General features: G+C 39.0%; 1 protein-coding gene across 3 annotated transcripts in view; it reads right to left on the bottom strand.

The window, feature by feature from the left end:
• Nucleotides 1-21,087, bottom strand: part of Wdr70 (WD repeat domain 70) — a 237,096-nt gene that overhangs the window by 27,588 nt on the left and 188,421 nt on the right. For all 3 annotated transcript variants that reach the window (XM_052743179.1, XM_052743178.1, XM_052743177.1), the window contains exons 12-14: nucleotides 15,388-15,487; nucleotides 13,279-13,363; nucleotides 11,708-11,846 (exon numbers count right to left, since the gene is read on the bottom strand). In XM_052743179.1, coding sequence (XP_052599139.1) covers nucleotides 11,708-11,846; nucleotides 13,279-13,363; nucleotides 15,388-15,487 — 324 coding nt within the window. The remainder of the gene's footprint in view (nucleotides 1-11,707; nucleotides 11,847-13,278; nucleotides 13,364-15,387; nucleotides 15,488-21,087) is intronic.

The raw sequence follows: 21,087 nt of genomic DNA, 5'->3' as shown, positions 1-21,087 counted from the left end.
GGGAAAGTCACTCAGCTATAGGATTAAATCTTAACGCTACTGAAAGCACTATTTCAAAAGTGAATGTCAAGACTCTACTAAGTGTACCTGAATTAAGAATCCACTTGTTAAAAGAAACTAAGAATTGTCCTTTTAAAAGAGACTGAAAAAATGAGATCATAATCATATATTTGTCTCCTAGTCTAAAAAAGGTATTGATTAGAAATTTTAATTTAAAAAATTCTACTTTAATGGGTCTTTTGCCTGCATGTGTGTCTATGCACCATGTGTGCAGTTCCAGAAGAGGGCATTGAATCCCCCGGGAGAGGAATTACATACTGTTGTGGGCAGCTGAGGAGGAGCAGCTAGAGCTCTTAACCACCAAACCATCTTCCCAGCTCCTTGGCTAGACACTACAAAGTGTCAAATGTTAACAAGTAATATTCACTTCAAGCTCAGCATGGTTGTGCACACCTGCAATCTCAGCACTCAGGAGGCTGAGGCAGGAGAATCAGGAGTTTGAGCCCAGAATGGACTACATGTGAATTATTTTTCTTTTTACTTCAAACCACTGTGTATTTTACAATAGACCACATTCATTAATAGTATAACAACCAGAGCAAATTATATTAAACAGAGTTTAGATTGCCAATATTTTTAGAATCTGTAGCAAACCTGGGTTTCTTCCACTGAACTCAAACACAGCTATTTTTAGTAAGTGTGAAAAAGATAATCAATCTCAAGTTTTAAACATGCAGACAAAACAAAATGTGTATTTCTTTCATCAAATTAAAAGGAAATTATACTTATGCTGTGACATTCCAAATTATTTTTTGAAATCATTAAAAAATAAAAACAAAGCCAGGTGGTTGTGGTGTACATCTTTTATCCCAGTACTTGGGAGGCAGAGGCAGGCGGATCTCAGTTAGTTTGAGGCCAGTCTGGTCTACAAAGCAAGTTCCAGGACAGTCAGCAATGTTACACAAAGAAATCCTGCCTCGTAAACCAATAATAAATAGATAGATAGATAAAGACAGACAGACAGGTAGATAGGTAGATGATTGATAGATTAGATAGATAGATAGATAGATAGATAGATAGATAGATAGATAGATAGATAGATAATAAAGGCAAAAGTGAGAGGGATTAGACTGTTACTGTAAATCTTAGTAAGAACATTCCATAATCTAATGCAATAAAAAGTAAAGCAAGATCAATAAAAACATTTTTAGCAAATACCTACCACATACCAAGTGCTGTGCTAAGCATTAGGAATGTCATGCACTTACCACACACATAGCACCTGCAGCCCCCCAAGGGCCCTCCCATTCCAATGTGGTCACTGGAAAATTTAGAATGTCTGAGAAACATTATCAAAGATAATGGAAGTGCTGAGAAAATCCGATCCTCAAGGAAAAGTTTTGTGTTTTGCTTTTTTTTAAGATTAAGTTTGGTTCACCCAGACAAGAAAAGACAGAACAGCAACTTTATAATCGTCAAGGAAACAGAGGATATTGACCAGCTGTTCTCCAAGTCCACGAGGACTAGAGTAAAGGATGTGGGCTCTAAACATGAGAATGTGAGGCTAAAGACAGAGGGAAAGGAACTCTTTGGGGAGGTCGTAAAATTCTTCTGTGAAAAGCAACTCTAGTTTTTTATACAGGGCAGGTAAATCATAGTTCTCAGGCAAAGATATAGATAGCCTCTAGAATAATGTGGAGAGCCTGCAGGAAGTATGCCCGGCTCCAGACGGCAGCCAAGGAAGCAAAAGGAGGTCGCTCTGGAGTGCCATTGCTGTCGGGGAGCACACCAGCAGAGTAACAGAGGTAAGCCACTCTGGGGTGTGTGTGTGTGTGTGTGTGTGTGTGTGTGTGTGTGTGTGTGTCCCCGCAAGCACATCTTCTGAGATCTGCTGCTTCATAGTGTGCTTTTCATTACCACTGTGACTTTTTGAATGTAGAAAGGCTCCTGTTTGGTTTTGGGTAAGATAGAGGAAACACAGACTGCTTGGCCCGTCCCTCTGAACGTGGTTAAAACCAGGACAGGAGGACTCAGGGAATGAAAATCAGTAGGCAGATCAGGGACAAAGTTCAAAGTTTTTACTAATGCAAAAGTGAGCTAGCTACGGTACTCCACCAAGAAGGCAGTAAGTGAATAATAAATAAAATAATGCCCATGACCAGCAAATATCCAAATTTTCAATGAAGACAGAGTCAGTCCAACTGAGTTTTCTTCTCTCCTCAGGCTCTAATACAGTTTAGCACAGCATTACTGATTCTATTTTTACTTAAAATGTTTTGTATTTTACACATTGTGGATTTCTTATACTAAATTGGACTTTAGTTTTCTTTTTATTTTGAGACAGAATTTTCACATGGCCTGGGCTGACCTCAAACTCACTATGCACCTAAGAAAGACCCTGAACCCCTGATCCTCCTGCTTCTGCTTCCTGAGTGCTAGGACTGCAGAAGTGCACACCCAGTGGGTATAGGGTGCTAAGGGTTGACCCGGGCTTTGTGCAAACACTTTACCAACCGAGCTACATCCCAAGCCCCGAACCTAAATAATAATAATAATTATAATAATAATAATAATAATAATAATATGGTGATGATGTTAATTTTGCATGAAGGTGATTTATCTTATTTATATTTTGGAGCTGAACTTAGCACACAAGAGGCTGTGGGTGTGATTGCCAACAAAGCAAAACACACACCAAAAAAAGAAAACAAAACATACTACTAACCATTTAGGAAATTCTTTGCTTTACCCTGCAGGCCTTGGTTCTGCCTTAACTATACCTTACTCTATTATGCAAAATTTAACTTACAATGGGATGTAGGCCTAAATGTAAAATAGAGAACTATACACCTTTTAAGAGAAAATCAGGGAGATCTGAAGTTAGTCAAGAAGTTCTTGGAAGTATCACCAAAAGTATAATCTATAAAAGAAAACAACTGATACATTTGACTTGATTTCATCACAATTTTAAACTTTTGCTTTTTTAGGGACGTTGTTATGACTTGGCAGGTAAATGTCCTTGACATCCAACAACGCAAGTCTTAAGAGCTGAGTTTGATGCCTGGAACCTCTGAGAGGAAGGGAACCAACTTGACCAAGGAGTCTAGTTGTCCCTGGACCCACACATGCATGTTATGGCCTCTCTCTCTCTCTCTCTCTCTCTCTCTCTCTCTCTCTCTCTCTCTCCCTCTCCCTTTCTCTCTCTCTCTCTCTCTCTCTCTCTCACACACACACACACACACACAAAGACTAGGAGAAAATATCTATAAATCACATACTGCACAAAAAAATCTGGTATCTAGAATATAAAAACCAATCTCAGGGAAATGAAATTTTTTGTTTACCCAAAGAACTGCATGTGAAATGCCTATAGAAACTTATCCACAGTTTCAAAAAGATCAAAGTGATAAATATCATTTAATTATGCTACAATATGAAACAAACTATTGGTACACATAATCTGGACTAATTGTAAAAAGCATTCTGTTGAAAAAAATGCCAGTCTCAAAAAGTCCCACACTTAATGAAATTCTTGAAAAGATAACACAATATTGATAGATTAAAAAAATAGTGAATGCCAAGGGTTAAGAGTGAGAGGGGCAGAAGTGGGTTACAGACAGGGTTATATAGAGGATTGGGAAAATGAGATTTTATTGATAGAACTGTTCTCTGTCTTGATTGTGTTGGTGGTGGTTACGGAAATCCATAAATGTTGCAAGAATTTCTCCCAGGGGAGATGTAAATAAACCTAGTCCCCTCCTTACTAGGCACCAATGACAAACCAAAATATGATTCCACCAAAGTCCAACTTCACAAACCAATGAGTTATTTACAGAAGTATGAGTGACCCTAAAGCAGCCATACCACCGAAGTCTCACCCCAGCGTGGATGATGACTTTTCCATAGCTACATAAATGGGAGTCTTCCCTTCCTATCAATGGCCTATAGTTTATAAGGGAACTTCAAATAAGTCCATTCTCAGGGTTCTCTTGCAAGTAGTCAAAGACGGTATGATGAAGATGATGGTTATTATGGTTATATATTATATGTCTTAAAAATCACTCCACTATACACACTCTGTAGAAAAAGGTGAAGTTCATTGCATAATATTTTTTTTAAATAATACAATGGAATCAGCAGTACACTTGTACTATCATCTTCCTTTCTTAAAATATTTCAAGACTTGATAAGGCAGGTACTAATAGACTACAAGGAAATTGATGGCTCCTTTTCTTTCAACACACTTATGTGCCTGCAGACAGACATTCTTCAGATCCTGAGTATTGCTGTTATGGAACATTCACAGCATGGTACCTTCAGGTGCTCTGAAAACAAGATGGTCATTTCACCAAGTCCTTCTAGGACACTAGGAGGCTAACTTAGCAGGCCATTCAAGCTAAGTTCTAGTTACATGCAAACTGTATGTATAAGCAGGTTCCTTCAGGAAACCCCAGGAAAGAGTGCAGTGCCTTCCTGGTGCCACATCTTCTATGTCATAAAGGCAGCGAAAACAGAAAGCTGCCTTTCACTATATTCAATAGTATCTTTTTGCCCTGGCGATTAAAACGTACCCCTAGATAAAGTAGTACTGACTGACGACTGTGTCCAATAGACAGTGAAAAACTATACTAAAAGCCATGCTAGATATTATCGGTTGACCCAGAAAAAGTAACTAGAGAAAAAAGCATGGCAGTGCTACATTGGTCGATTTACATTAAATACTAACATTTTCTACTTATGCCTGGGTTCTTTATCATATTCACACATCTTGGAAGATCAGGAAACAACCTAACCTCTGAAAGCCTGCCTTTCTGTTAGGTAAACTGCCCTATCACTTGGCTATGGGTAAATATTACAGACTTTATTATATACAAATACGTTGATCAGGTTCCTTCTAGGATCTGCATTGTTTAATACTTCAAGAAGTGAATTAAAGTGAAATGTCATTAAGCTGATATCACTTTATTCAAAATGATACATAATTCAAAGCAACTGCTATTGTCTAGGTAACCAGGAGCCTGATTGCTCTACAATAAAAATCAGATAATGGAAAAGCTAGTTAATTCAAAGTCCATATTTTCCATCTCCTTGTGTTTTGCATTAAGAAGTTTCACTATATTTAAGAAGGCAGATAAATGCCAAATGCAGTCTTTAGAGTTTCATTTCTATTGGCATTTACACTGTTGGTAGTTCTGTGCATCACTACTAGTATAAGCCTGACCTGACAAAGATGCTAGTCAACTCCTGTACTTCTAGAAGCTTTCAGGGAGAGGCATTTCTGCCCGAATTGGAACTTTATATCACTAAGACATGATTAGTCTATTCCCAGTAGCAAAGGAAGAACAGATGGAGTCCTCTGCTCCTTCTGAGACAAGCTCTCACATGCAGGGCTTCAGTAATTTGTTTGAAGTGAATTCCCAGATCACATATATCTATATTCAAATGTAAGAACAAAGACACATTCCAAAGCCAACTCTGAGCACTTCTGGAATATCCATTTATTTGAATTACCTTTCTGCTCTCCTCCACAGGCATAAATAAAACAGGATGGCTATAGTCTGAATGGTCATCTCTTATAAATTAAGGTAAATAGCTAGTTTCATGAAGGGTCCTTTATTTTATGGCCCTTTTATATTCATCTATTCTTACTCTTCAATCTCTTAACACTTAAAATATCAGTATTCTCCCCTATTAAGAACACACCTGAGGGGCAGGAGAGATAACTCAGCAGTTAAGAGCACCAGCTGCTTGTCCAGAGATTCTGAGTTCAATTCCCAACAACTATATACCAGCTCACAATCATCTATAATGGGGTCTGATGCCCTCTTCTGGCATGCAGGCATACATGAAGATAGAGCACTCATACATAAAAATATGTAAATAAATAATTTTTTAAAAAAATAAAAAGAATATGAGATATATATAGTGTTATATATAATAAGATGTTAAATATATTGTGTGTAATACCTTTATGGGATATCGCCATTTTACATGCTTAAGGTAATACATATAGCAATTTTACTGAACATCAATGTCATTAATTTTAATGTCACATCTGTGATAAACCAGAGGCCCCCGAGCTAGAACTGACTGAAAGCCTCCTCCCTGAGGACAGCTCTCATGGTACCAGAAGGTGCTGTGCAAGTATCCAAGAGAGGAAAACTACCAACAGCCCTATTTAGCTATGATGTCTATGAACCACAACAATGACTAGCATGGCACGATAACCTAGGGGTGAAAAGTGGCATACGTATCTTGGTGGTGACCAACAACTCTCTAATTGAACTTAAGACATACTCCAAAAGAGGGAATTCTGGAAACCTGGGCAACTACCCAGGGCCTGTGAAGTCATGGATCCTGGTGGAGAACCCACAACCACCACTTAACTAAACTAGCACGTCCAATAACCACATTCTAGATCTTTGTCCTTATACCCATAAATAAGTGTAGTTCTCATCCCTCATCCAGGAAACTTCTCCTTGTAACAGACAGAGACCATTATAGAAAACTACACCTGATCAAAATGCTGAGAACACGTAATCACGTGGTACTGAATCCCAACTAATCCACCTACAACACAACTCCTTGCACCTAAGGTTCAGGGAACATGGTGGAAGAGGCTAGAAAAGATTGTAAGAGTCACAGGAAAAAGATGTCTGCAGTGAAATTACATTTCCTAGAAATATCAGAGAATCTACAAAATTTCAACAACACACCTGCCTAAATGAGACCTGAACAAGGAGGAGCCAATGGACACACTATTATGAAAGGGGAAATCTCATGGTACCCTAACCTTAGACAAAAAAAACTACTGGCAACTAAGAAATGCTCATAACAGGTAAAATACCCTTCTCCAGGGAAGAGCCTTCCAATTTGTTATCTAATGCCAGGTGGTCAGCCCTGAAATATAGATTTCATATAGAAATAAGTAACATTATATTGACTGACCAGATTATATCTACACATGTAGAAATAAATATATATAAAATATCCAGTAAATTCCTAGATGAAGAAAAGTCATGTTACTAACCATTCTTAGATTAAATTTGTAAAAGCGTTAGCACAGTACAACTGAATAAACCATGTCCTAATACTAACATGTTCACTTTTACATTTTCTACTTTAAAAGACAATTCTACTAGTCACTTTACAATAAATTATAACTTGATGAAAAATTATGAAGTTAACTTTTATTTTTTTCAAAGAATGTCTGTAAATAATTCCATATTAAACGGTTTAACTATTATGATTTCTTCTGTCACCTCAAAATTTTGTTTTATCCATTCTTTTTTGCCTTGTGCATAAAAAAATAATGGGAAGCATTTTATATAACATCTAAAAAGCATTAAGGTCCAATGTATACAAAAACAAAAGTGAGCTTGTAAATTCAAAATTCAAGTTATGCAAGACCTAGGATCTCCCCTCAGGAAGCTGAGGCAGAAGGATTCAAACAGAGGTCAAGGACTTCCTCTAGACGGCACAGTTCCAAGCCAGACTGGGCTAACACAGTGAGAACCTGTACAAAAACAAACAACAATAGCTTCAAACTATAAGTTATATTATGGACCACATCTTAGAAATAGGCCAAGCCTACTAGTTAAGTCATAAAGAATTAAACGAGAAGTGTGTGCGTGTGCATGTGCGTGTAATCTGTATGTGTATGGAGGGGTACAACTGGACAAAAGGAAGCATCCAAAAAATAACTGCACCTTCATTGTAAAATGTGTGCAAACATTGTTGAATGCAATAAAAATAATACAATGTAAACATCTGCCATCTCCTACTGAAGGAGCTAAGAGTCTCCACGGTGAGTCTATACTAAATACAATACAATTTAAACATCTGCCATCTCCTACTGAAGGAGCTAAGCGTCTCCACGGTGAGTCTACACTAAATACAAAAAGAAAAGAGTCAGACTGCCACAATGCACAAAGCAGAGTTACAATAGGATGTTTAAAAACAATTTTAAACAAAACATGATGAATACACTCGCTACATTTTATTACTATTGTTGGGATAGAAATTCACTTGGGGTATACCATGGAGTGCATGTGGAGATCAAAAAATGACTTGTAGATTCCACTCCCTCTTTCCACCTTTATGTGAGCTCTAGGAATTGAACTCAGGTCATCAGACTTGTGCAACAAGTGCTCTTATCCCCTGACCCGTCTAGCTGGCCTGCACCTGCTGTATTTTATTTTATTTGTTTGTTTGTTTGTTTATTGGTTTCTCGAGTCAGGGTTTCTCTGCGTAGTTTTGGAGCCTGTCCTGGATCTTGCTCTGTAGACCAGGCTAACCTTGAACTCACAGAGAATCCACCTGGCTCTGCCTCCCAAGTGCTGGGATTAAAGGCGTGCATCACGACCACCTGGCTCTCCTGCTATATTTTAAAAGGCTATTTTTGGACAAAGATTATAGACCACATTTAGTCAATAAGATTTTAATTGCACAGATCATCATCTCTTGGTTATTAATATTTGGGTCCACACTGTATGTTGAGCTTCCTGTCCTAGATTATAACTACTTAAGAGTTTATTCTGTTTCAGGAGAGGGTATTGGAAGAATAAAGCCAATTATGCTTTGCTAAGGTAAATGGACACATCTAGGGTACATTAAATGCCACTGCCTGTGCATTCACTAACAGTACCAACTGTTAGTACTAAGACTATCAGATGCTGCCTTTTATGTAAAGCAAAACTCAACTAGAAGCTCCTCACTCTACTGAATCATGGAATTCCTAAAGGAATAGTGACTGCTGAGCTTTAGTGACAAAAACACCATACAATAAAAGAAGTGGTACCTCACTCCTTTTGACTCTTCTAGCAAAGTGTCCACTCTATCTATTCCAAGGGATGTGTTTATTTTCTTGCATTCCAAGAAGGCAAAACTTGAAGCAACAGGTCAAAAGGGCAGTTTAAAGCCACTTTAGCCTAGCATTCTACTATATAAACAGACAACTAGGCTGTCTGATGCTAACACACCCTCATCACCACCACTCAATCAATGATTTAAAGAGGGCTTTCCACGCTGTGGGGTTCTGTCCTTGTCTCAACGTCTCTCGCCAACTGTCTATTCAACTGGATCTGAAAATCTGCTTCTTTGCTTCTCCAAAATGACTCCTAACATATACTTTACTTGATGAACTTTTTCCTTTGTTAATATCTCTTGGTTTGCTCACTCCTCTTGTATGCTATTACTTAAGGGAATCTTTTCAATCTTCTATACCCTTTCCTATCAAACTCATCAGCAACCATGTCAGCTATGAATTATAACGATTCTCCCAAAACTGTATGTACTTTTTCTTATGCACTAAACTCATTTGCTCATCTATAGTAAAAATCTATACCCAAAATATAATAAAAACTTAAATTTTCCCGTCAACAACAGTGTGTTTCCTAAAGCTACAGATACTGGTAGATACATAAATTTGTTTTGGCAGTATACAGGCCTCAAACTCCATGTTTGAGAATGTTCTTGAATTTTTGATCTTCCTGCCTTTACCTCAAAACTGAGTGCTGGGATCACAGGCATACACTATCACATCCAGTTTATACCATTCAGTTCTAGATACTGAACTCAAGATTTATGCATCTACACAGTCATACTATTAACTGAGCTATATCCCCAGTGTTAAGATAAATTATCTCAGAGAACATTTACTGATAGAAACCTCATTTCATATACAAATGCTCACCAACCTTGTAAATCTAACCCTTTCATTTCAACATCTCTAAAACTTGGTCTGAATGTGTCATTCCTTGTTTTTAAAAAATGGCCACCAAATAAAATCACTTAGTATTCTGGTATCCAGTTCAATTCCATCTCCATAACTCAAAAAGTCTTTGTCCTGTTTCATCTTCAATTCCATCTCCATAACTCAAAAAGCCTTTGTCCTGTCTCATCTTTCGAGGACACAACTTTATTTTGCACTACGCATTATTGTACTTTCTAAACGTTATCTGTGCAGCAGACCCCAAGGATTCCACAGAGAAGAAAACAATGTTTCTACCCGCATGTGATTTAGAACCTGGTTGAAGACACGAAGAACAAATAAGTATATAACATGAGGTGATGAAAGTACCATGGAGAGGAAAAGCAGCAGAGAGAAAACATGATCACATTATGAGACACAGATTTTTCTAGCAAACAGTATGTTCTTCCAACAAGCAAATGAAGTCCAACATGTCTAACATGCAAGCCTACCTATATTTTCCTTAATTTATTTATAGTTCAAGTTAAATTATAATTTAAAAACACCACACCAAGAATAGTACTGGAAATGTACAGTCATTTAGAGCTTACTTCAGAAATAACCAAGTATAATAATTTTACTTTTTAAACATTTTGGGGGAATTTCATACAAGAATACTGAAATTTTACTTTTTGAGATTAAAATTGATATAGTCAATTATTTCTCTTTGATTCTCGTGTTTTTGTTGGCTCCCAGATGTAGCCCTAAAACAGTATTTCAAGAACTAGCAAGTTTCAAATTAAGTCATGATGTTAGACTCCATAAAACTGGAGTCTGAGTCCCTGCTACTTCACATTTGTAACATTCAAAGGCTAGCACGGCTTCAAATTTGGGACCTACACATTAAGACTCCATAGTAATACTAGACGTTAGAGACATGAGCTTTGTGCTGGTGACTTAAACACAGTTGTTCAACTGTCTGAATCACTTAAGTGTATACTATGTCTCAACTGTTTACAAAGAGCTGAAACAACTGGAGAAAGCGACAGAAGAACACTGTGTGAGCTGCGGTATTAGTAAGGATTTGAGCCAGAGAAAAGTGACACAGACATTAACTGCCCTATTTCACACTCAGAAAATTACAATGATTTGCTTTACCATCTAAATAATAAAATACACCTTTAAAGAACTCAAACTGTCTTCTTGGAACCTTCATCATTATTACATTCCACATAGCTCCAGTCTCAGGACACACGAGTGAATGAATGAACAAATGAATGAATGCTAATATCTTAGTGTTTATATAAATATGCATAGAACACTAAAGGTCCTGGGTCTTTTTAAAAATATGTCAGAGCTAAGTATAAATGTTTTAAACTTCCAAATACTAAACGTTTCTAAGTTCAGTGGATGGTAAGCCCTCTCTTATTGCTATGATCTTCGCATGCAGAGTCTTTTCAAAGTCTTTAAAGATGTAGGAAGCAATGATAAACTTCCTTCTGTCTGAAAGCATAACCTTTCACAATTGCACAGAAGCACACATGTTGTAGGCCACTCCTCTTTATGTACTCCATGACCACCAATCTCATCCTTCCTCAGTCTGGTTCAAGGAGAAAGACAACTCAGGCTCAGCTGAACTTTTGGCTAAAGTCTGAGCCTATAAAAAGTATCATGTTGAGGGAAAAGGGACAATGTAGACCAGCCAACCTGCAATGTTGTAAAAAGTCTAATGTTGGCTGGATATGGTGGCACATGCCTTTAATTCCAGCCCTTGGGAGGCAGAGGCAGGCAGATCTCTGTGAGTTCAAGGCTAGTCTGGTCTACAAAGTGAGTTCCAGGACAGCTGAGGCTGTTACACAGAGAAACCCTGTCTCGAAAAACAAAAACAAAAGTCTCTGTTAGCAAAAACAAGAAACTACCACTATACTATAGAGGTCAGAGTTGGTGTTCTATTCAAAACAACAGATGCTAATTTCACTTCATTCTCAGGACTAGATAGACAAAGAAGATACATACCGCATCTGTGATGTCAATTTCATACACCCTTTGGAAAGTCCTGCGCTCAAAGAAGACAAGTTTGCCGTTGCCACATCCCCTTTGAACAGAGGTACCAGTGACTATGAGTTTATCATCAGGACTGAAACAGCAGTCGGTCCTACACAGAGAAGAGTCGGTAAGTATAAACTCATGGCTCTGACAACAGTGCAGCAGTAATGAGTGAACTAAAAACACAGACATCCCCATAAAAGAGCTAATGCCTACACACTGGCTTACACATCAGGCATTTTCAATAATTTGCTTAATCTTCACAAGAATGTTATAGGACAGATGTTCTCCTCACTGTACCAATGAGGAAGCTAACACAGAGAAGTTAGCTAAGCCTTGCTCAGTATCACACAAGGATGTAATACATCTGGGACTCAAATGCAGGCAGTCTGACTTTGTAGTCTGCTCTTAATTTCCACGCCATGACATGCTTTAATGTAAAAAGAGTGTGAGAAACATTCAATTTGGAGTATCTACAGACAAACAAACATCCGATAAAGTCATATTAGCTTTGGCCATTTTCCAAAACTACTTGTACTGCCCTCATCACCGCTATCACCTCCTAATGGTGTCTGCCACATCAAGTCAAGCTCTACGAGAGAGGGAAGCTGCACTTCTAGAAACCAGCTGGTGCCTTTAACTCCTCCACAGTTTTATTATCAGAGTCATGGCCACTTAATCATCAATATTCTACACATTTCCCAAAGAAGTTATGTAGTCGGCATTGTTTTAGCAGGTGTAATGGCTCACAACATTCTGATCTATTCTAAATTGCTGATAGGCTGTTTTTCTTTTTAGCAGATAACGCACAGGCAGTGGGCTGTGCTAGAGTGGGTGCTCTGCTACCACATAGTTTCTCTCCTTTGGTGCTTCTGTTACCTTCATATCCTCCCTGCTGGTCATTATTTAACACAGATGTAAAGTTTCACTTCTTCCAAAATAGAAACCGTTTCCTAGGTACCAATTATAGGACTTAGAGGTTAAATCCCACCTCAGCTGCCTCAGAATAATCTTTGAAAGCTTCAGTTGCCAGACTTAATTGACTGGAGATAACTATGTTTGGTCATTCCGGACAAGACAGTGTGAATAACAAAATGACCTCTGTGTGTATATGACAAATATACATACAAAATTATGGGCAAATAGACATAATTTATCTTCAAAATAAATGTGCAAAATTAAAAAAAAAACTTCTCAAATCCCTTTCCTAGAAGATTTAAAATACTTGATGCAAATTAACATTAAAGGAATTTCTTTTCTGTTCTCCTATGCTAATCAAATAACAAAATATGCTACTTGTGGGCCTGGAGGATGGCTCAATGTTTAAAAGCACTGGCTGCTCTTCTAGAGGACCCAGATTCAATTCTCAGTATCCATATGGTGGCCCACAACCATCTATAACTCCAGTCACAGGGGATCTAATGCCCTCTTCTGGTCTTCTCAGTTACCAGGCACACATGTGGTATACAGGCATGCATATAGCAAAACATTCACACACATGAGAAAAATTGTTTTAACTTAGAAAAGATAATACAACTTACATTGGGAACAAGGTGGGAAGGTCTGAGGCTGAAAATAATGGCTTATTAAATTGTCGGACGTCCCATAATTTTAATGTATCATCACCTAATTGAGGAATGAAGGGAGGGAAAAACAAGTGAATTTTGTACAAAAGGACTCATGCCAGCTTAACGTTTGCTAAACAGTATATAACTATAAAAAGGGGAGGATGGGAAGAAAGAAAGAAAGAAAGAAAAAGAAAGAAAGAAAGAAAGAAAGAAAGAAAGAAAGAAAGAAAGAAAGAAAGAAAGAAAGAAAGAAAGAAAGAAAGATGGATCAAGGGGAGGGACGGGGGACCCAAGTGCACCTAAGCACATTTCCCTTTTTTAATTGTTTGGGGGTTTGAAAAGGCAAGTAGTAGTCGCAAGAATAGTATAAAATTATATGATACTAAGTATCATATCCTCCTAGCAATTCCTTTCCAGATTGATTAGCATCAGTCGGCAGCCCTACAGAACCTGCACCAAAGCTCTACATTAGAGCAGATGGTAGCTCCCTGTGGTATGCTGAGTGCAGCCTGCTTTCTTGGGAAGGCCTTAATTTCAGAGCCATCAGGACTGAAAATAGTTCAGTTCACAACAGATTATTTTTCCCATTAGTATGTGGGTAGAATAATCCATCAACATTAATGATGTAGGCCATGTTATTCCTTGCCCCCCAGAGTAATTCTACTTGTGGCTATTATTCTTCATTTTGCTGGGAAAGTACTACTTTTCCAAGCTGCTTAAAGAGTAATGAACATTCTTTTAAGAATAGTGTTTTTATATTTCTATAGGATTACTCACCAACTCCTGACTAGAACAAGAGCCAAGCTCATGTAAGTAATGTCTCTGCTGTCCTTTCTCCTTAGTGCCCATAGCCTAAGACCAGCCTGTCCTTTGGGTCCAATAAGGAATCAAGATCAGTTGTAAGAGAGACTGGAGAGTTAATAAAACCCATTCTGTCCACAGGCACTCTTCCTCTAAAATCTGACTGTAAGTTCAACCAGGGACTAATCCACACCTGGTTGAACTTAACAGCTTTGTACTCTGAGAACTTCATAAAATTCCCCTTTGGAATGTTACTGTATTGTCACAAGTGAGTTTACAGAAAGATCATCAGCCATGCCCCATGGCTGTTATCTAGCCCCTCCATTAAACATAGTCTTACCCATGTGAGATGGATATAGCAAACAAATCGGGAACAACCAACACACAACCATGAGTATATCTAAGCTTAGAATAAGATACAGCAGATAGCAGCTAGATATAGAATCTCTGCTCCCAAACTAAATTGTGTTAGTGATTAAACTCAGAGAGGGGGAGAGTACTACACACCAATGATCAACAAACAGAGGATTCGAAATGCTGGGCACGGAATGATAAAGTAGGAGAGAAGAAATAAAGGAGGATGGCTGGGCATGTTGATATACATCTGTCTAACAACCAGTATCTGGAGGAGCCAGAGGAATCAAGTTTGAAGCGAGCCTACTGAAGTCACACCTGAGCGACTGTAAAGACCCTGGCTCAAGGAAACCGTGGTCTATGGATGTGGCTCGTGGTAGAACGCTTGCCTCGCGTGTATACACAGAGAATCAAAGAATGTAGGTGACCATTTACAAAATTCCAAAGGCAGAGGCAAAAGCCATCCATGAAGACCAAACTCCTGTGAAATCTGAAGATAAAATAAAAATCCAAAGGGGGGAAGAAACCTAATTTCTAAATTTTAGTTGATTATAAATATATATAAAGTCTATTGCATGTATATACAAGAGCATGCTAAAGCTTGCATGTAGAAGCCGAAGGACAACTCTGTGGAGTTGTTTTCTCCCTCCACCATGTGAGTTCTAGGAACTGAATGATCCTTAGGTCACTAGGCTTGGGAGTAAGCACTTTAATTGCTCAGCCATCTTGCAAGTCCAATTTGTAAATTTTGACACAGACAAATGTTGCCAAGTTGAAAACACATTTTAATAAAAAAAATGACTGGCAAAGATACATTACAGCACAACTAACTTTAGCAAGCACTAAGACATTAGTCTGACATTTGTTAGAGCTAAAGATTATCTATCTTCTTATTTATAGAAACACATCAAAAAGCTGTTTACCTACCTCCACGAGAGGCAAGGACATTACCATCATAGGAAAAAGCCACACAAGAAGTGTCTGTGCCAGGGTCATGAGCCTGTTTATAGTGGAATTTGGGATGAACCTGTGAGCAAACACAAGTAAGGTGTTATCCACTCTTATATTCAGATGAAACATAGTCTGTGCAAAGAACAGTTGATTTCATCATTCAGAAAATTATATACATCTTAGGTGAAGTACTAATTCCATCTGATTGTAGGCTTGTTCCTTTAAAAAAAAATTGAAAGATTTTAACAAATTTTACTTGCTTTAACAAAGAAGAGATAAGTCCTAGCAGGAGACATTTTTTAGCAAGGCCTGAGTAATATAAAATAACAACCAATTTTATATTATGCTTCTGAAGCTATGGGGCTCATGCCCCCACTTTATCTAAGAGATAAAATTAAATAAGATATCAAATGAGCATATTATTTACTTAATATAAAAATGCAGCCGGGCGATGGTGGCACACGCCTTTAATCCCAGCACTCAGGAGGCAGAGCCAGGCGGATCTCTGTGAGTTCGAGGCCAGCCTGGGCTACAGAGTGAGTTCCAGGAAAGGCGCAAAGCTACACAGAGAAACCCTGCCTCGAAAATAAATAAATAAATAAATAAATAAATAAATAAATAAATAAATAAATAAATAAATAAAAAATATAAAAATGCTCGTTTTATTTCTAGTATATTCCAGATACAGTGCACACAGCTGTGGTCCTTGGGCTAGCTAATATGCCTGTTTACTGCGTATGGTGGTGATGGTATCGATGATGATGGCAGCAGCTCTTACATATCCTAGGCACTATGTCTTTTACTTACTCACCTATTTGAACCTCACATTCCCTAATTACACCTTCAATAACCCTATCTGCAAATAAGGCCATTCTGAGAAGGCAAAGATGAAGGTGATGCTTCTACCCCAAAAGTCAGTGATTGCTAGCAAATACTACCAAGTAGGCAAGGGCAGACTGTCACAGCCTTCCTGGTAAGAAAACAATGTCTTCCAGAGTCTTAAATGTATCAATTTCTGAACTTCTCAATCATGGAAGCATTTCATTTTGGTATCAAGGATGAGTGAGTTTTCATGTGGTAGTTTCTAGAGATGACTCATGTCTATACCCCCAGTATTTGGGAGGCTGAGGTAAGAGAACCACTGTGATCTCAAAGCCAGCCTGAATAGGGCAGTCTAGGCTAGTACAGTGAGATCATGTTTGAAAAACAAAACAAAAACAAAATTTAAACAAAGAACAAAAAGCTCGAGGCATGAAATCAAATATTTTAAGGGGAGAAATCTAAATAAATTATAGAAATGAAAATAGAAAAAAATTACTGGTTCTAGAGCCAGCCTGGTTTGCCTAAAATTTAAGGCTTACTAACCTTAAGTATGAATTGGTTAGGATGCTTATTCTGCTTACCAGTTTACTGATCTTTAAAATACACACACATACCTTTCCACATCATTCACACCAACTCATAAAGAGATCAAGTTACACTGAACCACAAGCTTAAGCAGCCTGAAGTGGATGCTGTTTCTCAGAAAGATGATCAAATGCAATTATGCTGCCTAAGTGTAGATTCTGAGAGTAAGAGGAGGCAAGTACTCGGTTACCCCACAAAATGGGCTTACTAACATGTGACTGATCCCCTAACCCTAAGACCCTTAATGAGTAGCAAATCCCTTCTCATTAGGAATCTTTTTTCATAATTGTAAGCAAGCAATATGATATTCCAATCACATGTTTGAGCTGTCCTAGTACAATCTGGGTACAGAAAGAAGCTAGGCACTCGGTAGTGCTCCAGCTGCTACAGATGTCACTGCAAGTGAACTAAGTAGAACAATGCCCTCCTATGTGCAAAGTGATGGGAAGAAACACTGTCCACAGAGATGACACTGTTGGTTGGTTACTGCTTCATTGACCCTCTGCAAAGGCAGGGAAAGTGAGAGAGAAAACCACAGGACTACTTCAGCAACTTCCAAAGGGGGTAACTCCTGCAGCAGCAGAGCTAACACACTGAGCAGCATTCACATTTGTAGAACGCTAGAGATAACCAGTTGTTCAGGCATGGCAGCTCTGTTGTCCTCTGGTCATGGTTCTAGATCGGAATGAACATAACAGAATATTTGAATGGATGTCTCATAGAAAGATGGATCATAGGTAATCTGCCCCCCAAGCTCCAGGAACCCTCTGCTTAAAGACCCATGTTTAGGAAGATCAAGAACTTCCTCTGTCCAGAAAATCTGGCAAATATCACCCCACCCCCAAAAGACAACAAGTATTTCTGATTAGGAGCTGCCCCTACCTGGCTGCTATATCAGTGGGTGGGGTTAAATCTCAGTATTACTAAGCTGGAGCAGTGTTGGGTCTGATAATGGAGAAGAACTATGCACTAAAAGAGAGCAATAATTAGCTAGCAGCTACTGGTAGGAGTCATAGCATATCTTGACTTGGGATTTGGAAGATGCTTAGTCAAAGGAGCTGGGACACAAGACTAAATGAACAGTTCTTTTTGCTAGGTTCGGGTTGGACCTCCATACTGACCCAGAGACGATTTCTCTCGTCACCTCCCTCAATTTCTATCAACACTGTACCTTTCTCACTTTATTTTTGTTCTGTTTTGTTTTTGAGACAGGGTTTCTCTGTATGGCCTTAGCTGTCCTGGAATTTACTCTGTAGACCAGACTATTTTTATTGTGTGCACGTGTGTGGGTCTATGCACATGAATCAGTGCCCACTGAAGTCAGAAGAGGGTATCAGCTTCCTTGGAGCTGGAGTGACAGGCAATTGGGAGTTGCCTAATATGGGTGCGGGGAACCTAGCTTGGATCTTCTGGAAGAGCAGCAAGCTCTCTTAACTGCTGAACCATCCCTCCGGCCCCTCATTTTAATCAAGGGCCCTTCCATATCCTCTACTTCACCCTCCCCAAGACATTTCTGGTCTTGATTTTCTTTCTTCTCTCTCTCTCTCTTTTTTTTTTCATTTCTTTTCTTTCTTGTAAGTGTTGGGAATGGAACCCTTGGCTTAGAGCATGGTAAGTAAGCAACAGCTTTGTCACTGAGCTATATTCTCAGGCCTGTGTGTCTTGTTCTGATCCATATACATTGCTCCTTGACACTAACACTCTTTATGATTCTTGCTCATGAGGCTGTCTATCCCCTCCACCAAGGTCTGTGCTACCACATTTGGGAAGGATGCCCCAGTGGGATGGGCAGACAGCATGATCCAGAAATCAATGAAGCACAAAAGTGATAAACTTAGACTCACTGAAGTCCAAAATGTTGCCCTTATGTTCCTAAATTGGGGTTCCCATTCCAATATCAAATGCTGATCAACTGTGCCTAGAAACTTTTGTTTTCTTCCTATATGTTGAACTATAATCCCCTAAGTCTGCTTAAGCACTGGCTTTGGATAGGGCAACCATAGGTCATGATGGAAACCGTCACTGGCCCAAAGTTGTATATGTGCCCAGAAGAACATCATTTACCAAAACTATCAAGAAATACGCAGGTGGAGGGGTGCCTAAATCACCAAAACATTTTGTGGCAGCTCTTCTCTACAGACCAGGACTAGTCAGAGATAAGTTAATAATGTCCATGGGAATCACAGGGCCTAAATTAATAAAAGCCAGCTTTCAGTGTTTAATTACTTGTGCCAAGAAGCCACAATCATAATGGCTGAGAAAAACAGAGCCGTCCAAGGGGCTTGGATGCACAGGGAGCTGCAAAGATGGCAAAGGGAACACGTCATTCCTAGGGACCAATAATGAGCAGCAGGCAGTGATACTGCTTACTATTTACAATTAAGAAGAGAAATGAACAGAGGAGTAGGAGGATGAGAACAGTTACCCCAATAAAAAGTAATGATCTCTTGCTCTGTTTCCATATTGGAGCCAATTTTCAGATCAGCTGCTTGCCGACATCATAAACAGTCTGATCCTTAAGAAGCGACACTGCTACTCACTGGGATAGGTGCATTCTGTATTCACTTTTCTAATTCTTCCACCAAGGGACTGCTGATCACTCTAGATGTAATCAAATACTGATCAGAACTATAGTGGGAACACATTCATGAATGCTCAGGGTGACTCAAGGACTTCCCACTAGCCTGGCCAAGCTTTCCTAGAGTTGCGATGGAGTTTCAGGTTTTTCCTACTCTTTATTCTTCTCTCCCTGCCTTCTTGGCTTTTTTCCTAAGTACTTGAAGACTGTCAGTCTTTTTCAGTTCCCTTCTCATTTTCCCCCCATTGGCATTTTGGCAATCGATTTCTTAAATGTCTAGCACTGCCTTGGCTTCTGCTTCCCAGAGAACCCTGCTACACACAGACATTAGGAAGCAAGATAAGCAAAGCTCAGTAAAGACGTGCATGTGCTGCCTTGCTGCTTTTGGAGCCCAGTCAATGGTGGGGAAAACATGCATTAGTTTCCTAGATGATCAGAGACATGTGCTCAGTTATCTCCTCAACACAGTAGTTCTCAACCTGTGGGTTGTGTCCCCTTGGGGGGTTGACAGACCCTTTCACATGGGTTCCATATCAGACACACCCTGAATACTTTCATCATGATTCATAACAGAAGAAAATTACAGGTACAAAGTAGCAGTGAAAATAATTTTATGGTTGGGGGTCACCACAACATGAGGAACTGTATTAAAGGGTCACAGCATTAGGAAGGTGGAGAACCACTGCCTTAACATCAATAGGCATGTAGGTAAGGGGTCCAAATGAGTGAGCCATCTTAAACCATCTAGCACTGATTTAATCTCTAGTTAACTGCAGGTGCAATACACAGCCCAGCAGAAATCAGCCATGCCGGCCCAGACAAGAAGTACTGTGTGGTGCCACACAATTTTCTCAGAATTCTTCTCTACTTAACATTTTGCCCAACAATATTCATCCTTAAATAGTCCTATCTCCCTTCAGTTCACCGTGTCTCCCACTTTAAATAACTATGGCACCCTTCTCTTGTCTGTTTTGTGTCTACCTACGGGAGTAAGAATTCACTCTAGCAATGTCTGTTAATTCTGGCCATGGTTACGTTCATATATCCATTGTCTCTAGGAAGTTACAGTTTGTGTCCAATGAATTATAGCCATTTCTTTCATTCATTCTCTGATATGAGTAACACAATTCGTGGATGATTAAAAAAGGAGAAAAGATACTGTTTAGAGATAGCTCATCCTTGGAAGACATGGAAGGACTGGCCTTACAGTGCTTTTCTTTATGGTACTAGAGAAACCCTTCCCCGTATTTACGACCTTTTCTTTCAAGTGGGTCAGGGGCCGATTGTTTCTTTCCCAGGCATACATGTGAACTCTGAGAACCTCTGAGACTCAGAACACAGTATGTTATTGCATATCACATTGCTTACATTCATAGAGCAAACAAATTTTTGAGCACATAAACTTTTGCGCATGGAAACAATATGCTCCATAGTAACTTAACAGTTGTCCAAGTTTCTGAGTTCTTCAAATAAGGGTATGTTCAAAACCATGATGCTTTTTTTCCCTGTCTGTTTTCCCTTCTGCTTTACTTACTGCTGTGACCATACATCTAATAAGAAGCAAATTGGGCAAGGGAGGATTTATCTTACCTCATAGTTTGAGACTACAGGCTATCGTGGCAAGGACACCCACGGCAGCAGAAGCAGCTCACAGATGTGGCTCTAGGAGCGTGCTCACACCTGGGAGGATT

The sequence above is a fragment of the Peromyscus californicus genome, unplaced genomic scaffold, assembly GCF_007827085.1.
Source record: "Peromyscus californicus insignis strain IS unplaced genomic scaffold, ASM782708v3 Scaffold_18__1_contigs__length_77618521, whole genome shotgun sequence".
NCBI lineage: Eukaryota > Metazoa > Chordata > Mammalia > Rodentia > Cricetidae > Peromyscus > Peromyscus californicus.
This window is presented reverse-complemented; position numbering and strand designations above follow the sequence as displayed.